This window comes from Pongo pygmaeus, chromosome 6, assembly GCF_028885625.2.
Source record: "Pongo pygmaeus isolate AG05252 chromosome 6, NHGRI_mPonPyg2-v2.0_pri, whole genome shotgun sequence".
Lineage (NCBI taxonomy): Eukaryota > Metazoa > Chordata > Mammalia > Primates > Hominidae > Pongo > Pongo pygmaeus.
In genome coordinates this window covers 120,869,744-120,896,918 of record NC_072379.2, presented here as the reverse complement: position 1 = coordinate 120,896,918, position 27,175 = coordinate 120,869,744, and the positions used below count along the sequence as shown (strand labels likewise).

At 35.2% G+C, this 27,175-nt stretch overlaps 1 protein-coding gene across 4 annotated transcripts in view; it reads right to left on the bottom strand.

Moving 5' to 3' along the window:
* PTPRZ1 (protein tyrosine phosphatase receptor type Z1) overlaps positions 1 to 27,175 on the bottom strand; it is a 187,816-nt gene that overhangs the window by 60,237 nt on the left and 100,404 nt on the right. For all 4 annotated transcript variants that reach the window (XM_054496480.2, XM_054496481.2, XM_054496482.2 and 1 more), the window contains exons 5-10: positions 26,179 to 26,274; positions 25,590 to 25,656; positions 18,649 to 18,806; positions 18,354 to 18,504; positions 5,854 to 6,038; positions 4,408 to 4,534 (exon numbers count right to left, since the gene is read on the bottom strand). In XM_054496480.2, coding sequence (XP_054352455.1) covers positions 4,408 to 4,534; positions 5,854 to 6,038; positions 18,354 to 18,504; positions 18,649 to 18,806; positions 25,590 to 25,656; positions 26,179 to 26,274 — 784 coding nt within the window. The remainder of the gene's footprint in view (positions 1 to 4,407; positions 4,535 to 5,853; positions 6,039 to 18,353; positions 18,505 to 18,648; positions 18,807 to 25,589; positions 25,657 to 26,178; positions 26,275 to 27,175) is intronic.

The window sequence follows — 27,175 nt, the reverse complement described above, 5'->3', positions numbered from 1 at the left end:
GTAATAAAAGCAAGACTTTTTCTTTGGGCCTCCTTAGCTCTGGGGCAACATGTGTGGGCCTAGGCAGGTCTCTGAGCCTCCCTTCATTCCTTGGCGCTCTCATGGGTGAGCACCCCCAAGTGTTAGCACATTCATATTGCTGCGTATAAACCCACCTTGAAGGCTCCTTATTCTGATTTCCAACTGGACTGAGATCATTTGAACTGACTGAAATTCCCAGGAATACTTCAATACCTCTATTTCTTAGAATCCAGAAGTCTTTTGCTGAGTCTCTTCATAACAATTTTGAAATAAAATAATTTGGAAGATTGTTTCTATCTTCCTAAAGATTTTGAAGCCATAATTCTGGATCTGTGAATTCAACACCCCGACCTCAAGGTTTAGCTCTGCTGATGGGCACAAGCTCTCATATTGGGTATCCCTAAACCTGCTGCTTTCTCATGAGTAATAACTGATACTTTAGTAACCATTGGTTTGAGTCAGGCACTACCAATATATTAAATAGTTCAAAAATTATACTGGTTTGTAGAATCATCTCCCTTCATCAAAATAGACTCCATAAAGGCTAGAAAAAAGTCTGATAGTGAAGAACTATCAGTAATTTTTGTTTTGAGTGAACACTTAAAATTCACATTTTTGTAATAACTGAACAAAAACTGTTGACTCATTCTGGTTTTGTTTTGGGACACATGTAATGTTAGATTAAAAAAAAACACATTAGGAACACATTAATTTTCTATAACACAAAAAAGCAACACTGATGTAGGTGAGCAAGCAAGGCTTATTTAATTGTTTGAAGATAACCCAAGTTTCACAGTGCACGAAATAAAAGCAATGTAGACCGCAACTGCTTCAAACTATAATTCTGCATATAATAATGTAATAACACTAATAGGAAGGATGGTACAGGTAGAGTAAGGACAGATGTATGGTGACTTAACAAGACAATTGTTATACAACTGAAAGCACACAGTAACAAGAAAACTGTTGATTTAATTCATCATGCATTTAAATCTAACACATATAATTATCAAGGCCCTAAAACATGAACTTAAATAATCCCTCTATAGCTGTATGTTAATTAGCTTTATCTTCTATATGAGAAATAAACATAATTATCTTAGTAACAATAAGATAAATATATTTATGAAATTATTTATTCATAAATATAATTATCTAAGAAGTCTTTTAAAAGAATATACATTCCTTTTTAACATTAAAAAGGCTCCTTGATAAATTTAAATTAATTTCTGAATGCAAACTTACACATTTTTTTAAACGACAATTTGAAATAATACTTAATGAGCATTAGTTTATGGTGATACTTTTGTACACAAGTGTAATTAAAAGGTACAAAGAATAATGTAAGCAAATTATTAATTTAAATGCATAGTTTTATCACATTTAGGAAGTTAAAGGCACTATTTGGAAGACTGAGTTTTTCTTCAGGGAAACTGATTTAAATATTTGAAATCTGGCCAGGCGCTGTGGCTCACACCTGTAATCCCAGCACTTTGGGAGGCCGAGGCGGGTGGATCACGAGGTCAGGAGTTCAAGACCAGCCTGGCCCACAAGGTGAAACCCCCATCTCTTCTAAAAATACAAAATTAGCTGGGTGTGGTGGCTCATGCCTGTAATCTCAGCTACTCAGAAGTCTGAGGCAGGAGAATCGCTTGAACCCGGGAGGTGGAGGGTGCAGCAAGCCAAGATGGCACCACTGCATTCCAGCCTGGGTGACAGAGTAAGACTCCACCTCATATATATATATATATGAAGTCTATCAAAGAATGACAGCAATTATAAATTTTTTTTCATTTCTTTTTAACAAAAGCAAAAAACAGTACAATATTTAGTAAACAGTTTATCCTAAATAATAATAGAATTATTAAATACGCTACATTACAGTTACCAAGCTAATAAAATAACACGATTAACAGAATGAAGTGGTATTAATAAAAACCATGAAATAAGCAGCGAACTCAAAAGCCACTTACATCTATATTAGTCATACAAATAATAAAATTCACAAATCTTGTAGGCACCAAATCTGTTTTACCAAGCCACAAGATAGTATTACTGTCAAGACTTTCATTGGGATATATTTACCAAAGAAACAATATTTAAGACAATGTAATTTCAATACTAAATTGTAAATATGTGGATAAAAATGCCATTGCAGCCTTTCAGACCAGAAAGAATAACTCCTAAGAGAACCAATCTTTTCTTTATAAAAAATAGGATAATCCCAAACTTTGGAGGAACAGGCTTTTGATGCAGGACTTTTTGGTAGAAATAATAGGGAATAATCTATCTAAGTTTGTAACCCTTAGCTTTTAAGAGGCATAGCATATCAAAACATCAAATCAAATACCATCTTTTACTAACACATCATTACTATACAAAATGCCTTAAGAGACTGAGGCATCCATGGAGATTTAATGGTGTATCCAAACAAGCATCTCATTATTACAATGTTCAATAGTGTCCCGGTCCTTTAAATAAATAGAAATTTTAAGTTTTAATAATATTTATTATTTAGTACAAATGTGAAAATACAACAAATGATAGAAGAATATTATACTTTGTGCCAATATAGAGTCAGTCTAACAGGATCACTCAGAAATCACTTATGGAGAAAATACATATTTAATCTGTTTCTTTCATATGCAATAAGTTTCTCCAAAATAAAAAAGAACAAAAAAAATTCAGAAAGTTTAAAGCTTTGGCACAGCGAATAAAATAGGAAGCAGTATAAAAATAAATGGGTAAAAGTAATAATTTTTTGCAAACTCCTGAGAAATTGTTTTAGGTACGAAAATAGAGTAGCATAATTAAACCAAGGTAACAAAATTAAGTGAATGTGTTCAATATACTTCATACTCAAATGCATAAATAAAGGTAGAGGAGATTTTTTATATGTCGTATTTCAATCAATTCACATATGGTGTTGGCCAACATGATCAATGTTGTATGGCTAAAGGTGTCATTTTCTGGGTAGCTCATTGTGAAGAACTTTGGTGACGGTTGCCATGCAATGGTGTAGCGTGATATGGCATAGTTAAAATCATGGTCAGTTACTTTGATACTCACCTTTCCATAAGACTTAGAGCTCACATTCCATTAAAAAATAACCTGATTTTGAAAAACAATCCTAAATAAAGGCAATAAGAAAGATGGTAATACCCAGGCCATGAGGCAGGTCATAAGAAATATTAAATAATGATATTGCCATCATCGTATAGTAATATTCATTAGTTGTTAATATCAAGTTGGGAGATACCTTGGCAAGTTTGGTAGCCCGTAGTTTGGAATGATGCATACTGTAATATCTGATGCTCTCACATATAGTCTTTAACTTAAAAAGTCAACTAGTAAGAACAGCTATAGTAAGGTGATCAATGAGCAAGTACTTTAAGCTCATGTTGGACTAAAGTCCCTGCTACAGCATTTAGACAACAATGCAAACCATGCACATCAGTTTTCCTGCCATAGGTAAAACCGAAATACGCTATAATTAATATAATTTGTAACCACTCACTTACATTAAAATTTGTAAAAATTTCAATGAGTAGGCTCCTAATATGGATGACCAAAGAATATATATATTTACGTATGTATTTATGCAGATGTATGTGATTATACATATGTATATATACATATATACATGTCTATTCTATTATTTAAAACTGCTTGCACTAACAAGAGGGAAACTAACTTAATTATGTAGACTTGTAAATTGTCAAATTATGGTGGTCAGCATTTGATTCAGTTATTGCATATGCTCTAAGATCAAAAGATTTTCCCATATATTTAGAGAAGGTGCATGCAAATAAAACATAAGTAGAAACAACTTTCATTTGTCTTGTTTTTGAGAAAGAGTAAGGGCAATCAACCAAGAGGAAAACACCCCACTCCCCATAACCAAATTATAACAAGTGGAAAAATAGATCTAAGACAAACTCTTGAGATGCTTTGTATAGATATTTGAAAGTATCTCACATGGTCTTAGGATCATGTATATACTTACTACATAATGCTTTGGGGGCTGAAAAAAGGAAATACAAATTAAACCAACTCTTAATTATCCAAAATAACAGTCTCAACATTTACATAGCAATTTTCATTTAATGATCATTACAATATTATAAATATGTTTAGTCGCTCTTGTTTTACAAATGATAAACTCCAATATTAAGGATAAATTTACTTATTGTCTGGCACCAGACCTGCTGAATGAGAAATGGGACCCATGCCCCAGAAAATTACCTGGCAATCCAGACTTAAGAGAAAATCACTTTGCCTTTTGGCCAAAAGAATATAAAGTTAGAAAGAAAGCATCAATGCATACAGTAATTAAACTAACCTCATTTATTGAGTTAATATATAGATGTATCTGGGGGCACATACCAGGATTATCAGTAGGCATGTCAACAATCAGTTGGTCGCTGTATTTTCCATATAAGCCATTAGTGCATATGGCTACTATTTGAAGAACATAACTCATATTGGGTAGCAAATTATTGAGAATAGCACCCTAAAAGAAAGATGTTAGTAATTATACAAATGTTATTCTCACAGGACTACCAACACACTAGGTATCTTCCCTAGAAAACTTTTTCTCCCTGGTCCATGGAAAATACTTCTATTTTATTAACCGAAGGAAAAGTTTATGCAATGTTGCTTAGTTAAACTTGTGGTATTTGTGAATTATGAAGAACTGGAAAACTAGGCTTTTTTTTTTTTTTTTTTTTTTTTGCTTTTTAAAAATCAGATTTAGTTTCAGGAAGTTTCATTTTTAGCCAGAACTCATCAAATTCATAAATTAGTACTACAAACTAAAAATTAATATTTTAGACAAATAAATGGGGGGCATTTGCAAACAAGGAGCAATGTGAAAAAGTGAACAACTAACATCTCTTTTTCTTGACAATATATATGCAAGAACGTAATAGAATTATCTTCTTCACATAATTATGAAATAAACATATTTATTACTATGTATTTCACAATTTTCCCAGATCATTGTGTCTCCATATTCTAGGCAACTGAATTAAAAGGTTACTAAAATTTTATCCATTTTGTCCACATGATATGAAACATAATTAACAGTGAGTTTTTATTTAAATGCAGGTTCCCAGGACTTGCAGGACTCTAGGTGCCTGAGTGCAGAGTCGAGTGTCCTTTAACCTGCAGTGGGGACTTTCTGGACCTACATCCAGATGAAGGTTTGTCAACTACACCCTAATCTATGGCCAACACTTCCCTACCAGAGCAAAGTTTAATACTGACATGCTCAGGCCACAAAAGGAATCTGTACTTTATTCACATGCGCTGGTGGAGGGAGGCAGGGGTGGATCTTTTTGTAAGAAATTTTGTCTTACATCCCTAAAGTTCTGACCCAATCATGACTTCCCAGCTGTTATCTGAAAACTTTTTGGTGCAACAAAGAGGGCTTGTATGTCCCCTACTCTACTTTTCCTGTGCTGATATAGCGTAATGGAAGACACAATATAAAATGTAACAGGGCACTGAGATTCTGGTCCTATTCTACAACTGAAATCTTAAGAAAAGCCACACTAAAATGATCTTCAGTTCATAAGTCATATGTATCTACTCTATAAAGTTATTGTTGGTAAAGTTATGATATCCATTTAATTAAATGTAACTTTTGACATAATTTAGTATAGCTTCTAATTTAAAATTTTTTTTTAATTTAAAAATACTCAGCCCACCCCACCTTCACATAAAGTCTAAAAGTAACGGAGGAAAATAATATATAACCATTTGTAAGTTCTTACCTTGGAAATTAAATTACAATGTTACCATATGTAAAATAACTGATCATATAGTTACCAAGTCTTGATAGCCATCTGTCAAAAATTCATGCTTGGTTTGGTCCTCTCCGTCCAACTGCTGGTACAAAACTGCAAACTTCTCAATCATGGTATCATAAACGACTCGAGGTCTTTCCCATGTAACAAGAAGGCTGGTATAATTCTCTGGGTCAGCCTGAACATTTTCTGGTTCTGAACTACAAACTTCAGAGAGAAAAAAAGTACAGTTGTTGATAGAACTTTGCCTTGAGGACTTGAATAAATAAAACATATTCTATAAAAATTGTGTTTTATTTCAATATAAAGTAAAAAGTTACACTTTCCCACTGTGGAGCTTTTGCTTATTCCATTTCCTATATCTAAAATACACTTTCCTCCCCTCTTAACTCTATCTGTTCAAATCCCAGCTTTCCATTCTGGAAAGGTCTTGGTCAAATGCTACCTCCTTCATTACGCACATTAATCTCCACTGAAGTGATCTCTGTCATTGTGAATCGTCTATTTTATCATTATTACTGCATTATTTACATACTTTCGTATTATATTTTTCCTGAGTGAATCTTGACTCCTCTAGTGGATTATAAACATAAGAACCATAGCTCTGTAGTTCTATATTGCCTAGAACATTGTTTTGAATATATTTGACATACAGATTCATTTTTAGAAATAAATGAACAAAGAATATCTGCAAGCTTATGGTGACTTAATTTCTCTTGTTTGGTACCTGAAAATATATTCAGTTCAGGATGAGGATAATTTCAATTATGAAAGACATACTATTATTGGAACATTTTGTTATTAGGGAATCCTTGAACTAATTTAAAATTCCCAACCAGAGAAAACCAAAGAAAACCTAAAATTGCCATTTCAGTATTTTTCAGACGTGCTGACAAAAATCCCATTTTTTTACATAAGTAAATTAAGAAAATAATTTTAGGGAATTAAGAGACTTGTTTGTCTCATCTGAAAAAGTAGTATTATGAAAAATCATTCAGAGACTTCTTAAAATGAATTCAGGCCCATGCTGGGAATCATGCCCCAAATTTAGTCCCATCAGAGAGTGCCCTGGTACATTCCAAAATGCACTTATAATGTGATAGTTTGGACTAATTTGGAGAAGAAAAACTATAACATTTTATGATATTTTACTAACAAAGCACAGTAATAAATATCTCTTCATGGGCCAGACAGATGTGCAAAGCAGAGGGAAAGAAAGATCTCTCAGGCTGAATATTAATTAATATACTTACTTGTTTTCAGGTGACACCTGAAGTTACAAAGCCACTCAATGCGAGCATGCAGTAGACTTAGGTAAATCAGTTATCACTGATACAACAATTACAAGGACTCAAAAATATGTTAACAACTGCCGCCGATTGTGACCAAAACGACTTGTCTCTGCTAGTTTGCAGTTCACCTCATGAACACAGGAGGGCACCCACAACTAACAATTAGTCTTACAAATGGAAACAAATTTTACATATAATATTTAGTAGTCACAAGTTTAGCATATGTACAATATGCTAGCAATGGTATAGCATATGTACAGTATGCTAGCAGTGGTACAGAAATGATTTAGGAAATATGAATATACATATATACCTTTTACAAATAAATACATGTATAGCTTTATATCAGTTAGAAATTATTTTTCACTTCAAACCTTTGATGTTATTTTTTGTTTAGGGAGGGCTTAGGTTGGGGTGTTCCTTTAGAAATAAAAGAAAAATTATTTCATTATCAAAAAACATGAATTCAGAATAAGAAAATATATTTTAATTTAGGTGTATACTACATGATGTTACTCTACTGAGTGAGACTTCTACTGATGTCCACCAGATGGCAGAAGACCTTCAAATTGTCTCAAGTGAGCTATTCACGTTTCTACCATTGGAGCAACAAGCACGTTCTTGCTTCTAATGAATCCCAAGTTCACTTTTAGAAAAGTTGGAGGTGACTCTGGACAATATCATTTGTAGATTTCGTCCTCTAAAAATCAATTCCACTTTTTACAGAATGGGAATGATTTAAAGTGAACTATACACTTCAAGATGAAACTGTTTTGAAATGCATTAATTTTGGCTAACACAGTGGAACCCCGTCTCTACTAAAAATACAAAAAATTAGCCGGGCGTGGTGGCGGGCGCCTGTAATCCCAGCTACTCGGGAGGCTGAGGCAGGAGAATGGCGTGAACCCGGGAGGCGGAGCTTGCAGTGAGCCCAGATCGCGCCACTGCACTCCAGCCTGGGTGACAGAGCGAGACTCCGTCTCAAAAAAAAAAAAAAAAAAAAAGAAATGCATTAATTTTATGCATACATACAAAGCATAACAATCTCTTGAGAAAAAAATAAAAGGATTCGTTGCAAAACATCCAAAGGACTACTGCCTAAGTAGCAGAAACGACTTTGGTTGGATGTCTATGTTTGTCTCGCCTTAGTAGTAGCAATCAGTAGATGTGTCAAAATTTATGAATCAACATCAATATAAAGTAGAGCTCCAAAAAGAAAGTTATATTTTCTTGCCCATAAGTTTTCACTTCTTTGTTCTCCTCCTTGTAAATCTGTAAGAGTTTGTTAGTCATTTGTTTAATAGTTTGAATTTATATTTTAATTAGAAATTTATTTTTTAAATACTTGTGTTGATTGTTGTATGCTATCAACAATATAGTTGTATGCTATCAAGCTTCAGGTAAATCTTTTATTTTAGATGTGGAGACACAGGCTCTTATGGTGAAAAAAAATACATGCTTTAGAATGTTATTAACAGAAAAGCCTATATTTCTATATGTAGTTTATGATCTTGCCAAAGGGTTTCCTTTCTATAAGATAGAGCTGAATCTTTTAAATAACAACTTAGTTAATTCCATACACACTATTTGGTGTTCAAACCATGGAATGACCATAGAAGAAGTGATTAATAGACACTAAATTTCCCAGGTTTTGCATATATTTCCTATTGAAATCAGCCCAATTATCTTTGTGTGTGTGTTTTTTTTTTTTTTTTTTTTTTTTGAGACAGTCTCGCTCTGTCATCCAGGTTGGAGTGCAGTGGCACAATCTCGGCTTACCGCAAGCCCCGCCTCCCGGATTCACACCATTCTCCTGCCTCAGCCTCCCAAGCAGCTGGGATTACAGGCACCCACCACCACGCTCGGCTATTTTTTTTTTGTACTTTTAGTAGAGACGGGGTTTCACCGTGTTAGCCAGGATGGTCACCGTGTTAGCCAGGATGGTCTCGATCTCCTGCCCTTGTGATCCTCTCACCTCGGCCTCCCAAAGTGCTGGGATTACAGGCATGAGCCACTGCACCCGACCTGCCCAATTATCTTATTAGAAGCATACGTACTCTGTAAAGTATGTTTTCTGGATTGAAAATCAATACCATTTTTCCAGATCAATATGTACTCAGACATCAACTACGAGCTGCTATAAAGTAAAATAGTAACAAAAATATAATTTTCCTGATCATGAGGAGTTCGAAACTGTTGACACTTCATTCCCTCCCTCAGGATTACATCTCACATACTGATTCCTTTCCACATCTACATGTGATCTGGGTCATAGTTACTGATTCTTCAGGGGACACTGGCTAAGAAGGAGAACCTAATTACTGGTTAGTGCAGGCTTCTGGCTGTGAGTCTGGGGCTCATGCCAAGTCATGTAGAGTACAAGTAAATGGCACTGCACCATACATGAACAGTGACCAAAGAATCCTCACTATAAAGAATGAGAATGTAGTCTCCTTTATCAGGGAACTATACATGTTCTTGCTTTAAAAACTTATTTTTAGCATTCTACTCTCATCTGCTTAGTTCTAGGCACTCTAGACATACAGAAGAAGAAGATAGTGTCTCAGCCTTTAGGATGCTCATTCCTGTGATAGCTTTCAAACACTTAGATTTAGTAAGCTCTCAGATGTAACGAGTGGTTTTAGATTCTAAATTCTGCACTCCATTGATACAGGAATGTATAAAAAACTTATGAAAAATTCTGCCATTTAGGCCAAATTCTTTTCAAATTTATACACATTTCCTACTAAAAATGGTATAAGCTTCTTAAACTTTTAGCTGACACAAAGTCCTGTGCTTTATCATTCATCCTCTCATTACTTAAATGAAGAGTGAACACCTAGTACGTAGGAATGGACGTGATCTGTGGAACCAGTGCCAAAATATTAATAAGCATAGCACTGAGTGATGAAGAAAAAAAAGAAAAGAAAAGAGACAGAGAAATGCAAATGCATTCCTTGGCTGTGACAAATCTTTGTTAATCAAGAAAGTTGATGCAGATGACCAAGGGGAGATAGGAGATTCTTTCCACTTCTGTTGCTCTCTAGCCTGCCTTGGAAGAAGCACAATCTGCCCTGAGGGAGAAGGCGCAGTCTTAGCTTCAGGTATTCTGAGAAAAATGTGGATTGATACGAAATGGCAGGGAGGTGATTCTTAGGGAGTGGCGAAGAAAATGTCATAATTACCTGAGATTACACTAGGTCTCACTCAGTTATTTCCCACTAATTTGAAGTTCTGTACAGTATAACACAGCTCATGCCAAAAGTGCTTCATAAATACATGCTAATAAGTCCACCACTTCCTTATTTGAAGTTTATGAGCCTCATTTTTAAAAGTAGTAAGACAATGACTGCTGAGAGAAAAGCTGAATGACTTAGAGACCCAGAAGGTAACCAATGAGGTTGTGACTTCTCCTCAGGCAGTAGCAGATCCTAATACAACTAATGTAAACATTGACATAAATGTTGAATGTAATTGAAAAACATCTATCCCTGTTTTGTACTTCTGAATGATTACATATTCACTTTAGATTAATAGCCAAAAGAAGTCTTTCTAATTCTACCTCTTTCACTCAGTCTTTAGGGACCCAGAGTGACTTCATCAACGTTCAGTTTTTAGTATATAATCTTCCAAGAAGTAAATAATATTCATTTCACTTTTTAAAATATAGTTGCAGTACAGTGTTTATATACATGTGACCTTAACAAATGCTAGTGACAACCCACTGACCTTCAAGAAGGTAAGTCTACTAATGTATAATTCATCATGACGTTTTTCAGGAAATTGTACAACATTTCTCATAGGTCAAAATATTATGCTACAAAGACACTCCCTTTATGCTACTCTGCCTTGACAACTATTTTATCTTTTATTGTTTTGGTTTTTTTAAGTTTGTATTAAATATATTACAGTGCTAGCAAATGAGATTTGAAGTGCATCCATAATTCTATTCAACAATTATCTAAAAATACCTTAAACATGAAAAACTTGAATAGTATACCATACTCATTGTGAAATCTTGGCTCTTTGTCCATATATACACGTGACAGTGATATTAGTTATGAGTCAGTAGCACATTACATTCAAGGGACTGTACTGCTTTACAAATTTTAGGTCATTTAAACCTCACCACAACCCTATAAGGTGATCATTTTTAACTTTTCTATTCTATAGGTGAAGAAACTGAGGCTTCGGGAGGTTAAGTAAGTTGACAATTTTTATACAACTATTAAGTATTGGTGCTGGAGTTTAAAATCAAGTCTACTGAACTTTAAAGGCTGTTTCCCCCTCCCCTGTGCTTCAGCAGGTCCCTGCTTCTTAGCAGAAAAACCTTGTAAGGTGATAAGAAGGCAGCATGAAAGCATCTGATGCCTGGAAGGCGTGGATACAGTTGAACTTAATCTACTTCATACTTTTGCTATGTTTGTACTATTATTCACACATAGTACTCATTATTTAACAAACAAGCAAACAGTTTTTATTGGCCAAGCACGATGGCTCACGCCTGTAATCTCAGTACTTTGGGAGGTGGAGGCAGGCGGATCGCCTGAGGTCAGGAGTTTGAAACCAGTCTGGCCAACATGGTAAAACTCCATCTCTGCTAAAAATACAAAAATTAGTCAGGTGTGGTAGCACACACCTGCAGTCCCAGCTACTAGGGAGGCTGAGGCAGGAGAATAGCTTGAACCCAGGAGGTAGAGGCTGCAGTAAGCAGAAATCGAGACAATGTGCTCAAGCCTGGGTGACAAAGAGAGACTCTGTCAAAAAAAAAAAAAAAGACAGTTTTCAGTAACTCTTTCAAGACCAGATGGTTCTATTAAAGTCTGTGATCCTTAGAAGAGCCAGTGTCCATTCCATGATGCCGAAAAGAAATGCCTTCCTAATAAATGGCGCTCTCCATACAAATGGAAATACAGAGGTTTGAAGTTCTGATAAGATATGCATTAATTCACAAATAATCTATTGAGCGCCTGCTGTGAATGCAAAAAATGAATAAGGCCTGGTCTCTAACCTTACAGAGTTTATATGAATATACAAATCTCACGTGGTTTTTGCGATTATTTATAATGTATTTCTAAAAATACATTTTCCTACAATGCATTTATTGAGAGCAAGATTTTGACAATTTTTGTGCTAGCTTTTACTTCTCCTCTTGGTCAAAATGAGGATGTTAGATATTTATAATGGCAAAAAATATATGAACTGAATGTCCAAAATTGAAGAACTGGTTAAGGTTTAATATGCAGTTATAATTATATGATGGAATACGACATAAAAATTAAGAATGATGTATTAAAGGTATAATATGAAGTAAAAAATCAGTAAACAGACATGTGGTAGAGTCTCATTTTTTGTGAAATATAATAACATTTTTTAAAAATTTCACAGAAAGATCTGGATGGATATTTACCAAAATCTTCATAATAGTTATCTCTGGGCAGTGTAATTACAGGGTAATTTTTATTTTCTTATCTGTGCTTATCTATAGTTTCTATGTTTTATAAGTTCACGTAATAAAAATTTTCAGATTGAGTTTAATAAAGATCAAAACTGAATATAAATACAATCTTCAATTCTTATTCTCAAATTCAGTTCCAAAGGAGATAGTATATCCATTAAGAAAAAAATTTTTGGCGGAGCGTGGTGGCTCACGCCTGTAGTCCCAGCACTTTGGGAGGCTGAGGTGGGCAGATCACCTGAGGTCGGGAGTTCGAGACCAGCGTGACTAACATGGTGAAACCCCGTCTCCACTAAAAATACAAAATTAGTTGGGTGTGGTGGTGCATGCCTGTAATCCCAGCTACTCGAGAGGCTGAGGCAGGAGAATCACTTGAACCCAGGAGGGGGAGGTTGCAGTGAGCCGAGATCATGCTATTGCACTTCAACCTGGACAACAAGAGCGAAACTCCAACTCAAAAAAACCAAAAAAACAAAAACAAACAAACAAAAAAAAAACCTTCATAAGAAAACAGTATTTCTATGCACAGGACAAATAATAATAAATGCTCATTGAGTGTAAAGACTCATGATGGAAAAAGCAAGTCCTAGTTTGTGAAGAAAGAAACAACTAATTTCTGTGGGTCTAATCAGATTCATTTCTCCTCTTTTTTTAACTGCAAAAATAAAAGCAAGTAGCTCACTTCTTTATAATGATTTCAGTAAATGCAGACTGTTATACAACAGGCATCTATAAAAATTATTACATAATAAGTCTTGATATGCTAGGTGTTCATTATTGTTAAGTACAATAATCTTACAGAGGATTAACAGAGTCAAAATGAAGAATGTAAATTATTTAGCTATTTTTTTCAGTCACAGAGGAAGCTCTTTCTTAACAATTCTGTCATAATACTGATACTATCTTTTTAAAATTAGAATCTTTCTTTTCCTGAAATGATCTTTAATTTTGAACATGAACTGTACACACATGCTAATACTACTGTACTGTATTCTTCTGAAGGCTTTGCAAATTTTTAATTATTTAAAGGATGTTCAGCAAGAAGAACTTGGCTCCAACCTGTCTGGAAATCTAAAGCCAGTCATTCCTTCTGTGTTTGTTGCCAATAACACATATGCTGTTTTTAACCCCAGAGGCTTAGACATGAGTAAGCTTTGGCCAATGTTTTAATTCATTCACTTATTCACCATTCATCAAGGAATCAGAGAGCTCTTACTACCTGCCAGGTACTTTATCAGATGTTACAGGTAATACTGAGATCAATTAGACAGGGATCTACTAAGAAACTAAGACATGCACATAAACATCCCTGAAGCAAGGCAAGAAAGGCAAAGTGCCACAGCTGCAGGTCAGGGATTATGATGGTTCAGAAGAAAGAGGAATTACATTCAGTTTTGGGTAATCAGGAAGGCCCTATACTGCATAAGGGCATATTAATTATTTGACAGTGGTTCGTATTAAATCCAAAAAAGAATTGACTGAATATGTAACTGTGTGGATGAGACTCATCCAACTAACATGACCTGACTTTTCTATTTCATTGCTATCTCAAAATGATATATTTTGACAATGATTGAAACTTTAAAATCATAAATGTGCATATTAGTCTATGTAAGTAGAAAAAAAAAGTTCTATATCATCTCTGATCCCCCCTAGAAGGGGATATGTTTTGGCAAATGAAAGGCCCCTTTTAAAAAATATTTATGTATTTATTTATTTTTACTTCAACGTTTATTTTAGATAGAGGGGCACATATGTAGGTTTGTTACATGAGAATACTAAAAGATGCTGAGGTTTAGAGTACAAATCCCATCACCCAGGTAGTGAGCATTACATTTGATAGGTAGACTTTTTAACTCACCCACCTCTCCACTCTCTCGTACACCACAGTGTCTACTGTTCCCATGTTTATGTCTATGTCTGATTAATGTTTAGCTCCCACTTATAAGTGAGAACATGAGGTACTTGGTTTTCTGTCCCTGCATTAGTTCACTTAGGATTATGACCTCCAGCTCCATCCATCTTGCTGCAAAAAAACATGATTTCATTTTTTATGACTGTGTAGTATTCCATGGTGTATATGTACTACATTTTTTTTAATCTACCACTGAGCACATGGGTTGATTCCATATCTTTGCTATTGTGACTAGCACAGCAATTAACATATAAATGCATATGTCACTTCTTAGAAGAAGGCATACAACTGCTAAGAAACATATGAAAAAATACTCACCATCACTAATCATCGAAGAAATACAAATCAAAACTAAAATGAGATACTATCTCACACCATTCAGAATGGCTATTATTAAAAAGCCAACAAATATTGCATCTAGTGAGGCTGCAGAGAAAAGGGAACGCTTATACACTGTTGGTGGGAATATACATTAGTTCACCCATTGTGGAAAGCAATCTGGAGATTTCTCAAAGAACTTAAAACAGAGCTACCGTTTGACCCAGCAATCCCATTACTGGGTATACACCCAAAAGAAAATAAATCATTCTACCAAAAAGGGCCTTTTTTGATTGCTGAGTTCATTAGGATGAGCACGGGTAGGCAAGTTTGAAGGACCTGGGACAAAGCTAATTTTCCTGCCTTAGGAAGACATGAAGACTTGGGTGGGATGAGGGTAGCAGCTGAAACTCTGTGAGGGGAACTGACCAAAGAGGAGGGTCAAACAATCTGAAGGCAAAGACTCTAAGGCCCAGCAAGGGAGACTGCAGAAGAGACGTGTTTCTGCTAACATAATTTTAGAATAAAAACTGATGGCCATAAAGATACAAAACACTAATAAAAACTAGGATTGTCTTTTGAGCACTTTTATTTATCCTAAGGATATACAATATAAGTGGATAATACTATATAAGCAATATTGTCTAAGCTGTAGGCAGATATTTTGATGAGATGCTGAGTTTTGTAGCCTCTCCCCATCACTCCATAAATATTTAGTTAAAAATACAAACATAAAGTAGTTGGTGTGACTGGATTTTCTTGAGGAAGCTGGGGAAGGCACACATATAGGATAAGTAGACAACAAAAACAGCCTGTAAATATGCATTTTTATTGTAAAGCTTTCTAGTTTTTCCTTAAGTATTGCATATTTAAGTCCCTTCAATTTAAATGAGTGAGTCTATTTTGAGTTGCTGTTTTTCTAGTTAGTTCTGTCATTTATTTTGGAACCAAACCACAGACAAATAGGTGATAAATAAATTACTATTACTATGGCAGTCATATTAGTATTGCAGCAGGGATGTGAAATTCTGTGATAATATACACACATGGTCTAAGGGAATAAAATCGATTCCTACAAGCTCCATTCAAGAAAATTATTTTCCTTACTTTATAGGTCCTATCATATATTTCTAGAACCCAAAACACCAAGTAGTTTAGAAAGTGTTGTTTCCATGTTTGACCTTAGGATAAACAAAACACTCAAAATCCATTACTACTTTTTTGAAGTTTCATGTCTTTAAAGTCATCAGTTTTTTATGTAAGCAGAAATTATGTTCCTGTATAAATGTCAAGTACAGTGGACAGAACTTTGCAAAGCTTTAGATTCAGGGAGACTTGGGTTCAAATACTGACTCCCTTCCTTTCTAGTTGTGTAAACTTGGGCAAGCCATTTAATATCAGCTTCCCAAACTGTAAAATGAAGACAATGAGGCCAACTTCATAAGAGTGAAGTGAGGTCTAAGTCAAATATTGTCTGGCTCCAATGCCTGGTAGAGTCACACAATGCACAGTAGCTATTACTGTTTTTGTTATTATGGATTATTACTTTGGGCCTTTAACACTTAACTGTGAAAGCAATGTTCTGCATTAAATCAGAATTATATAAAGGTTTACACATTAAACAGTGCAGGAAGCACCTATTAAGTGTAACTTGCTACGTTTTTATTATGTGGAAATGGAGTCTTTCAGCCATGCAGTGAATATTTAGTGAATGAGAGCTTTACTTTAGTTTGGCCATGGAGATAAAGAGATAAAAGACTTATTTACTTCCACTATGGAGCTCAGAGATTGCTGGCAGAGACAAATAAGTAAATAGACAATTACCATAATACAGCAACTGCTATGAAGTCTGGAGAAGCTGAGCACGTCGTACAACCTCCAGAGGAACACCATTTACCATCTATGGGTATGGTGTCTCCTTGAGTGTGCAGTCCTGTGGCCATTGCCAGGGCCAGAGTTAGGAGGACAGAAGTAGAGTCAGAGATGGCCTCCCAGTGGATGCAATGCTCAACTTGAGTCTTGAAGAATGAGAAGGCAGGGAAATGAAGACAGTGGAGAGGAACATGCCATCAATGGGGAAGCCAAATGTATAAATGCAACCTGGAAGAATGTGGTCTTGCATCTTCAAGGGACTTCATGGAGTTCAATGTAAGGGAAGGATGCTAGTTGGGGAGGCTTAAGCACTAAGACTAGTAAACCTACACAGAGCCTACCATGCAATAACAAGCAGTTTGAATTTTATTCCAAAAGTGATGCAGAACCACTGAAGGGTTTTAATAAAACAGAATTGATAAAACTGTGTGACCAAAAAAATCATATTTATTTAATTTGTAATTTGGTCTATTATATTTAAGAAGAGGGGATGGTTAAATCCACTTTCTTTATTCTAATTGATTGTCTATTATTTACTGGACAGTATGCTATGGTATTTAGTACTACCAACAGAAATATAATTAAATTTCCTCACTTTGGGGCAATTTAATTTAAAATTTAGTGTCACAGTAAATATAGCTATTCATCACTGTTGTCTTGAATTCTATCTTTTTGTTAAAGGATAAACGATTCTTGGAAATATCACATTAAAACAACAAAAACTTGTTGTTTTAATGCCTAATCTTCAAAAGCAGATGATTATTAAATTAATATTATACATGGCAAAAAAAATCATTGAATTCATTGTAGGACTGATATCAAAGAGGTCCATCTACTTGGAAAGCTTAGAAGTCCCCAGTGCAAAGGTCATTTCAATGACTTCTTTAATGAACAAGTGACAACCTCAGTAAAAACTGAAAAGGACAAGTCAGCAGATGTATCTGATTGTGTTCTCTGGACATTTAAAAATGCTTTTAACTACCGTGTCAGCTTCAAAAAACAGACGGCATTCCAGAGACACCCCTCTGGTGTCATTTCCCTTGGCTGTACCTAACAAGAGCAAATTTCTTTTCCTCCAAGAAGGAAACTGGGAAGAAGATTCACTTCTTATTCATTAATAACTCAGTGCATTTATTTTCAGTACCGATTAGGTGCTAGGCTCCTTCTTGGGGACTGCCAACACAAAGACGAGCACTTTAAAACCCAAATACTGTGTCAAGACTCAGTTCAAAGGCGGTTCTGTCATGAAGGTTTCCTGATCATCCCAGCCAGAAATGATCTCCCAAGCTCTGAACACCTCAGCCTCTTATTCAGTCCTTTCTCATACCTCTCAGCCCGGGCAAATACCAGAAAGTGAACTTGGAGGTGTGTACTCTGCTTTGCTACTTATTACCGTGTATTCTGGAAAAATGATTTTCCTTATTAAATCTCAGTTTTTCTCATCTATAAAATGGGGTTATTCTTATGGGAAGAATAGATTTTTTAGTTGCCATTTTATAGATGTGGTATCTGATATTCAGAAAATTAGATAGCTTACCTAAAGCTACAAAATTAATAATTAAAACATTTCTAAAGCTCCAAGTCCTCTATATTTGTCATTTTACTAAAATTACCTCCTATAACATTGCATCTATGACAGTTGTAGAAGATTATATTTAAATACATACCTGCTTCATGAATCTCTTCCTTTCCAGTGTATGAGGAAAACACCTGTCTAGAGAACTTGTACTGTTGCTCTCGAAAATTGTTTTGTAAGTAGTCCATCAGCATGACATAACCAGACTGTTGCATTGTAAGAACTTCACAAAAAACAGCCAACTGAAAAAAAGATCAAATAATTTAACATATCTGCTTCAAAGGCATTGGTAAATATTTTAAAATGGATATTTTATAGCAAAGTTAGAACATAATGTTTTTTAAATGGCTTTGAATTACTTGATTTGTTTGAATTTCTAAGATTACCTGGCTTTCAGAGATGCTAACTGTATCTTTAAAAACAATCCAGTCAACTGTGTCTGTGCAGGGAGGAGATGTCAATGAGCCATTGTAAATGTAATACTTGTCAGTTGAGTTTGGCAGAAGGTTCAACAGTATGAATGGATCTAAGGCAGCCTGCTTCCCTAAAAAGGAATAATATACATCTCAGCTGGAATCTCAACACTGGAACTTAGCTGTTCAAAGCTTCTATGAAACAGAGACACATGCTTTGTTATGTATTTAATCAAAACTGAGATTTTGAAACATTTTAGATATATTTTTAAATGGTAATAAAGCTGGCATGCCCCAAATTGTATTACACATGTCACTATACAGTGTTAGATGCCTTATCTTTACATCAAGATGGTGAACAGAATATTTCACATATAAAAATACTCAGAAATCATATGATCATCTCAATAGATACAGTTATATCATTTCATAAGACTCAATACCAGTTCATGGAAAATAAAAACAAAACCTTATTCTGGTGAAGATGATCATCAAAGCCTGTACTAGTCATCATATTTAAGAACGACTTATTGAAAGTGTTTCCCCTAGAGATCAAGAATAACACCAGGATTTCCTGCCATCACCACTTCTATTTAACATTGAATTGGAAGACTGAGCCAGTGCAATAAAGAAAAAAGGAACGAAAATCTTAAGATTTTATAGGAAAAAATAATACCATCACAATGTGCAAATAACATGATTGTGCATGTAAAACATTGAAAATTATTTACAGGCTGGGCGTGGTGGCTCACGCCTGTAAAAAGGCCAAGGTGGATCACGAAGTCAGGAGTTCGAGACCATCCTGGCTAACACAGTGAAACCCCATCTCTACTAAAAATACAAAAAATTAGCTGGGCATGGTGGCACGTGCCTGTAGTTCCAGCTACTCAAGAGTCTGAGGCAGGAGAGCCGCTTGAACCTGGGAGGCGGAGGTTGCAGTGAGCCAAGATCGCACCACCGCACTCCAGCCTGGGTGACAGAGCGAGACTCTATCTCAAAGAAAAAAGAAAGAAAGAAAATCATCTACAGAGTATGAGAAATAATAAGTGAAATTAGCAAAGTCACTGCACATAGATCAATATATAAAAATCAATTGTATTTCTGTGTACCAGCATCAAACAACAGAAAATAAAATTTAAAGCAATATGATTTAAAATAGCAAAACATTATCAAATACAAATAAATCTAACAATGTGTAGAATATCTACACTGAAAATTACAAAACATTCTTGAGAGAATTAAATAAATATTAAAATGGCAGAAAGACTATGTTCATGGGTTGGAAGAGTCAGTATTGTGAAGGTGTTGATTCTCCCTAAATTGATTCATAGATTCAATTAAATCCTAATCAAAATCCCAGAAGGTTGAGTGTGTAATTGACATATTGATTCTAAAATTTCAATAAAAATCCAAAGAAAAGTTAAGACAATCTTGAAAAATAATAAAGCTGGAAAACTTTCACTACCAGATAGGAAGAGCTGTCATACTGTTATATATAAAGCTGTAGAAATTATGATAGTGAGGTATTTGTGCAAAGATCGATGAAGAGAACAATGGAAGAGAAAATAAAAGAAAAATATGATCATTTGATCTATGATAGAAAAATTATTATGGAATGTGGAATGGATGGTCTTTTCAATAAACAGTGCTATATCAATTGAATATCCTCATGGAAAAAAGTGAATCTTGATTCCCTACTTCACATCATAAGCACAAATCAGTTCTAAACTGATTGCAGATTTAAATGAACATATTCATAATGCTTTTAAATGAAAACATTAAAAAAGTATCATCATAACCTAATGGTAGGTTGAGGTTTCTGAAATGGCACACAAAAAATATTACTCATAAAAGGAAAAATAATAAAATTTAGTATATGACAAGATCTATTCATCAATAGTCATTAAGAGAGTTAAAAGGAAAGACAAAGAGTGGAAAAAAATATTTTTGATACAATATACACATATGTGTTTGTGTGTGCACACACACACACACACACCAATGAATATGGATTTATTCTTATATATAAACTTGTATACAGATTATAGAATTTCTATCCAAAAACTGGTAGAGTTTTCTTAGGTGGGCCATCTGGCCTTCAAACCCTGAAACAATCCAAATATATCTGTCTCCTTGAATAGTCTCATTTGTATCTGTCCAATAGCACTTACCAATAGCAATACCTTGGTCATTTAGCTATTTGTGAACCAGCCCTCACTCATTAGGCAGCAATCTACTTACCAGTGAGATCTGTGTCTAATTTGTTTTCCTATCTCCTGAACTACCCAGCCCAGTGCAAGTCCTCTGCCCTCTCTATGAGATTAAGGCCATTAAGAAATAGTCCCTGAAGCCAATCAGTGTTGTCTAAGTGAGGTGGCACAGTGTAGAGCAGTGGTGTTAATCCTTATGTGAATAATCCAGGGAGTTTTAGAAAAATACCAATGCCTCAGGCCCCACTCTAGACCATTTGAATTAAGATCTCTAGTGGTCAGGCCTGGGCATCTAGATTTTTAAAAAGCATCCCCAGGTGATGCAAACATGCAGGCTAGTAGGCTAGTGTAGAAAATCCCAAGTAAAGTGAAGCCTTTTCAAGGTTTTAGTCTTTCTTTTCTTTTCCTTTTTTGTTTTTTTTTTGAGACGGAGTCTCACTGCCGCCCAGGCTGGAGTGCAGTGGCGCGATCTCGGCTCACTGCAGGCTCCGCCCCCGGGGTTCACGCCATTCTCCTGCCTCAGCCTCCCGAGTAGCTGGGACTACAGGCGCCTGCCACCTCGCCCGGCTAATTTTTTGTATTTTTAGTATAGACGGGGTTTCACCCTATTAGCCAGGATGGTTTCGATCTGACCTCGTGATCCGCCCGCCTCGGCCTCCCAAAGTGCTGGGATTACAGGCATGAGCCACCGCACCCGGCCTAGTCTTTCTTACCCACACTTACCACATTAGAACACGAAATGACTAGACTATCTGATCTTAAAAGTCTATTCCAGCTCTAAACTCTATGAAGACTAAACATATTCAGAAAGCCTCAAAGAAAAATAAGTTATTTAAAAGTTAAATTAGTAAATGTTAACTTCTCTGTAACACAGAAACTTCTGAAGGGAAAAGGAGTACTGTTACTAACTAAAGTTAGAGATAACTGCTTCAGTCTGAATTAACAACTGAATCTTAGAAATAAAAACCTTTTCTTAACTGAATTGATAGTCATGTCAATATGGCCTACAGGTAGTTTTAATCCATTAGAAAGTTCAAGCTTTGTTTGATTTAATGGATTCATTAGTAACTTCTAAAAGTATGTCCTCCTCTTCTCCAATGCCAAGATAACATGATCAGAATTCAGATTAGATTCAAGTTCTTAGGAACTAAGAAGAATATTTATTTTTAATCTGTGAATGTTTTTAGATTTATGTTTTCAGTACTAGAAAATTGTTGTAGTTAAATTACCTCCTTAACTGACAAGTGGACTGTAATTGTTCTTTTTCCCACTGAAGACTAAATTTATCTTACAAATATTTCATGAAAAATGTGTGTGTTGAGAATACTAATTAGGTAAGGAGACAGAAATTGACTCACTGCTAAGTTAGGTGGAAATGAATTGACCCCAGGAGAGCCAGGGTCCCGGAAGGGAAAGCAGAGGTGAGACCTGAGTAAGGAGAGTGAGATAGAGAATTTTCCTATTATTGGGAAAGAAATTAAAGGGGAAAAAAGTTAAAAAGAAGCAAAAGAATCAGAAGTTTTTTTAAAAGATTTTCCTCTCCCTATCTCCAGTGTGGAATCTATTCTTTCTGCCTGTGGACCTCAGTAGCAGTCACCTGGTCTCTCTTACGGATGTGGTAACTAGATATCACAAGATTTTTAAATTACAGAAGTGCTTTTCAGTTACATTTTCTTCTAACAAAATTTCACTACAGTGTTTTTCCTTTGTTTGTGTTTGTGGTTTTCATTTTGTTTTGTTGGCTTGAGAAAAAAACACCTGCTTCATCCAAGTAACCTCACTATTGTTAACACACGAGAGAAGCACACCAGAGCCAGTGCTGCTCTATTTGGGGTTAGTCATTCATTTATGCAATCATTATTTGCTTGAACATATAATGATGATCAACCAAGCAACTAATCAGATCCTTCCATGAGAAGGCTAACAGTGGAAGAAAAAAAGATGGGGAGGAACAAAGATGAAGAAACCACAATAGGGCCAAGCACTGGAGAAAGGCTGGTAACTACATAAAACCAGCTCCTATTACTTAGGACAATGATATTTAGCATGGGGCCACACCAACGCCTATGAGGACTTTTCAGTACAGAAATTTCTGGGCTAAAATTGTGATTAAGAAAGCACTATAAATCATTCTGATGAGAATTCCCATCAGATAATCACTGATGATGTTACCTGGGATGTGTCTCTTCCCTGCAACTCGAAAGATTGCAACTAACGTCTTTTGTGGGCTCTGCTTGGAAAATATTAATGCATTATCTCAGTATTGCTGCAACATCATGCTCTCTCTCTCTCCACTCCATGGATAGGATAATGCCTCACATAGAGTAGGTATGGTGGATGGGAGGGAAAGAAAGAAAGAGGGGTTGAGGGGAGGAATGAGAAATGGGCTTTGTCCTTTATTGAGGAAACAGGAAATGAGCAACCAGCCCACAGCATAATAAGACAGATCTTATAATCCGAATAATGGTTGAAAAGGTGTTTTTTTTTTTTTAATAACTTACATTATATGGTGAATACAGAGCCAAATTTGGGGGTTTAGCTGTGGTTCCAGAATCACTGCCTAAAGACAAGTGCCCACCTTTGATCCTCAAGGTTGCCAGCAGCAATGTCTGATGGCCAATATGGGGAAGCCTTCAGTTTATTGGGCAGTAGGGGATTTTCTAGAGTCAGAAATAGACTGGATTTAATTCAAGAACTCTCAAAATGGAAACGTTTGACTTTAGAAAGACTTAACTTATTTGGTTTGGGTAGTTGTCCTTGCTTAGTATATTGAAATACTAAGTATCCAGATGAATGAGTGGATAGGCATGAAGGATTTTGGTTTTTGGTAAATGAGGAAGTTGGTGCACAAATAGTGGTGATATGGTTTAGCTCTGTGTCCCTGCCCAAATCTCATCTTGAATTGTAATCCAAATTGTAATCCCCATGTGTTGAAGAGGGACCAAGTGGGAGGTGATTGGATCATGGGGGCAGTTTCTCCCATGCTGTTCTCATGATAGTGAGTGAGTTCTCACGAGATTTGATGGCTTTATAAGTGTTTCGCAGTTTCTCCTTTGTTCACACTCTCATTCTCTCTCTCATGCTGCCATGTAATACATGCCTTGCTTACCCTTTGCTTTCCACCATGATTGTAAGATTCCTGAGGCCTCTCCACCCATGCAGAACTGTGAGTCGATTCAATCTCTTTCTTTTACAAATCACTTACTCTCAGTGCGAAAATGGACTAATACAAGTGAGGTGGGGGGGGGGGTAAAGGACTAGAATCTGTCCTCAGCTAATCCAAGAACTGCTCTGCTTTCAAATTAAGAGCCAGAATATAGGCAGAATAATGCTGTTAGGGAATCCATATTCTCAGAAAGGGAGAGAATATGTAGTCACAGTGTATCTGACAAAGTATCTTCCTGAATGGCTTTCAGACAGTAGATATTAGAAAGGAAATTTTAAAGAACACGAGCAAGTTTATTCTCAAGTTCATATGAATGCCTTCCAAGGCACCCCCAAAAAGCAAAGTACCCTGGGAAAGTTAAGAGGCCTTAAGAGAAAGTCTCAAAGGTCCCATAGTTACACAAGTCAGGGTTAACAACCCAGTGTTAACATCTCCTTCATTGTCCCCACAGGCTGGTGAAAGGTCTGGAACATTCAGAATTCATATCTTATACATTTTTTTAAGTACAGGAATTCAAACAAGTTGCTTTATTTCAGTCTGGATAGATTCCACTTTGTGACTCAAGAAGGGAAAAATTAAATGTGACTATGGCATTCAATGTTGAATTTTGCAATCTGGGTCGATTGAGGGAGATAACAGCTTCATCTTGCATTTGATTGTGTCTTTAAAAAATAAAAATAAAAGCTACACTGCAGGAGTTAACATATTCCTGATTTCTGAAAAGTTGGGTCAATTCAGATCCTCACATGTAATTGACAATGATAAATCAATCCTAGGCCAGGCTTCTGCTTTCAAGAAAAGGATCTACATGAGTTTTGCTTCTGATTTCAAATTTTGCAGCTTCCCAGAGAGGAATAATCCTCATTTTATTGGTAACTCGGGGCAGCATTAAGATCCTGTGTGTGAGTGCTTAATAAAAATAAAATAGTAATATTAACAGGCTTACACTCCACTGCCCATATTGTTAAAAGCATTTGTTGTGACAAATTACAAGATCCATGAGATAGCAGGCAGAACAATGTCAAAGCATATCGCATCTTCTTCTATGAAAGTGTTGACCTTCTTCCAAAAATCTCATCTCCTCATGTTGATAAAGCAAAGGATTTATCAAGGAAACCACCAGGGAATAAATTTTAACTTGAGTAACAATTCCTTTTCTACTTTAAAATATGATATTTATAAAATTAGCTGTTTTCAGATTAGGAATTAGTTTTTAAGGGATGTATAATGCAGAGACATAATAGATAAATAGGCTTTAATTGCATGATATAATTAGATTATTTTCAAGAATAAATTTTAAAAACTATTTCCTATATACACTAATGTTTCATGCTTTTGATGTAACAAAATTTTCTGATAAATTGTTATTTATTTGGTGAGAAATGTATAAATTATCAAGTGTGGAAAGTGAGAGATTGCTCCTCTTTAAAAATGTAGTACTTTCCACCTTTTGGAACAAGTGATTTTTGTCGTATTGTCAACATTCATATCCATCCAAAGCAGAATCTTGAAGAAAGATATTTCCCCAAGTAGCTTACCAAAACGACTAACACTCTCGACTCCATCAATAATCGCTTTGAAATCCAAATTTTCTTCTGTCCCAACCTGTTAAAGAAGAATCACATTCTAAAAATAGAATAAAACATTTGGATAACTATTCAATAAAAATGTGAAGATTAATGAATTCCATTTTAAATATGTGCATTAAAAAACAGTAAGTTCCAAAAACACTTTTTTTTATAGCTAGGTGAAAACAAATAAAGCAAACAAAAACCAGATAACTTACATATTTCACTAAGAAAAGTAAATTTTAAAATTTTATTATTCATAGTTACTGATAATAATACATAATTATTAATATAATGCTTTGTATGTACAAATAAGCAAATCTGTGTACTTATAGAACACTTTGCCCCAGCTAGAAAAGATTCACCCAATTAACAAACACAAGAGTCTCCTTTTAAAAATACCAGGCAAGGGTCATCTTTTTTTGAAAATGACCACCAGTTTTAATTTTACTTGTGAGCGCCTCTCTTTGTTAGAAACTATGTCTTGATATTTCACATCAATATTTAATGTGACTTAAAAAGGAATTACACTAGTGTAAAGTGTATATATAATTATTACCTCAAACAAAACGGATAAAGCTCTTAACTTCCCTTTTCCTTTAACTGCTTCCTCAAAACTTGAAAATCGGTCTGCATCAAAGCAGTAGATTTGCATCTATAAACATAACAATGATAGTTTATGATACACAAAGACTTCATAAAAATCAGCAAAGAGACTTAATAAAACAAGCAATTCAGTAAGTTCTATTTGAAAAATTCTATAAATTGTGTAATTCTACATTCGAAGTATTTCCAAAATTTTTTATAAGTTACATGTATACAACTACATTTACTATCATTTACCATCCTTCAATAAAGAAGGGAATGGAAAGTTAGACATATCTAAAACCAAAATGACCATTTTGAGATTACCAGGGGACTGTGCAGTAAAATTTATTAGAACAATTACATGAAATAAATAATCATATATTACTTTAACTGCTTTATGGAATTATTTTAAATATAAGTTTCTCTCTTTTTCAAGCATGCATGCCTTTCTTGAGAGTCCAGAGTTACCATTCTTTGATATTACCATATTGTGATCTATTAATATTGAAACTCTCAAGTACTCTCAGCTTCTACCTAAAAAATACCAAAAGAGTTTTAAGTTTCATATTTTGATTCTCCTCTCCAGCTGTGAGTCTATCCCTTGTTAATTTCTGCTTCAGTCCATATATGTATCTCTCTGTAACAGCCTCTATATAATTTGGTGCTTCTCCTGTCTGGGTTTGGAAATCAGGTGTCTCAGGCTAGATAGAAGTAGACTTAAGGTAAGAGTAGGAAGCCTCTGAGAGCGTAAAGCATAGTGAGTGCTCTGATGGGAGAAATAGAGGGTGTGCAACAGAGGATGGCAGTGGCTCCTGCTTTGGGTGAGTCGCCAAAACCTTTTCAGAGACAGGATTTCTAAACTGACCCTTCAAGAATGAGCAGCTTTTAGCCAGGTGAAAGGCAGAAGAGAAGGGCGTGTGTTCAAGTCAGAAGTACCACCTGGGAAAGGCCTATTAGGCAAGACAGTA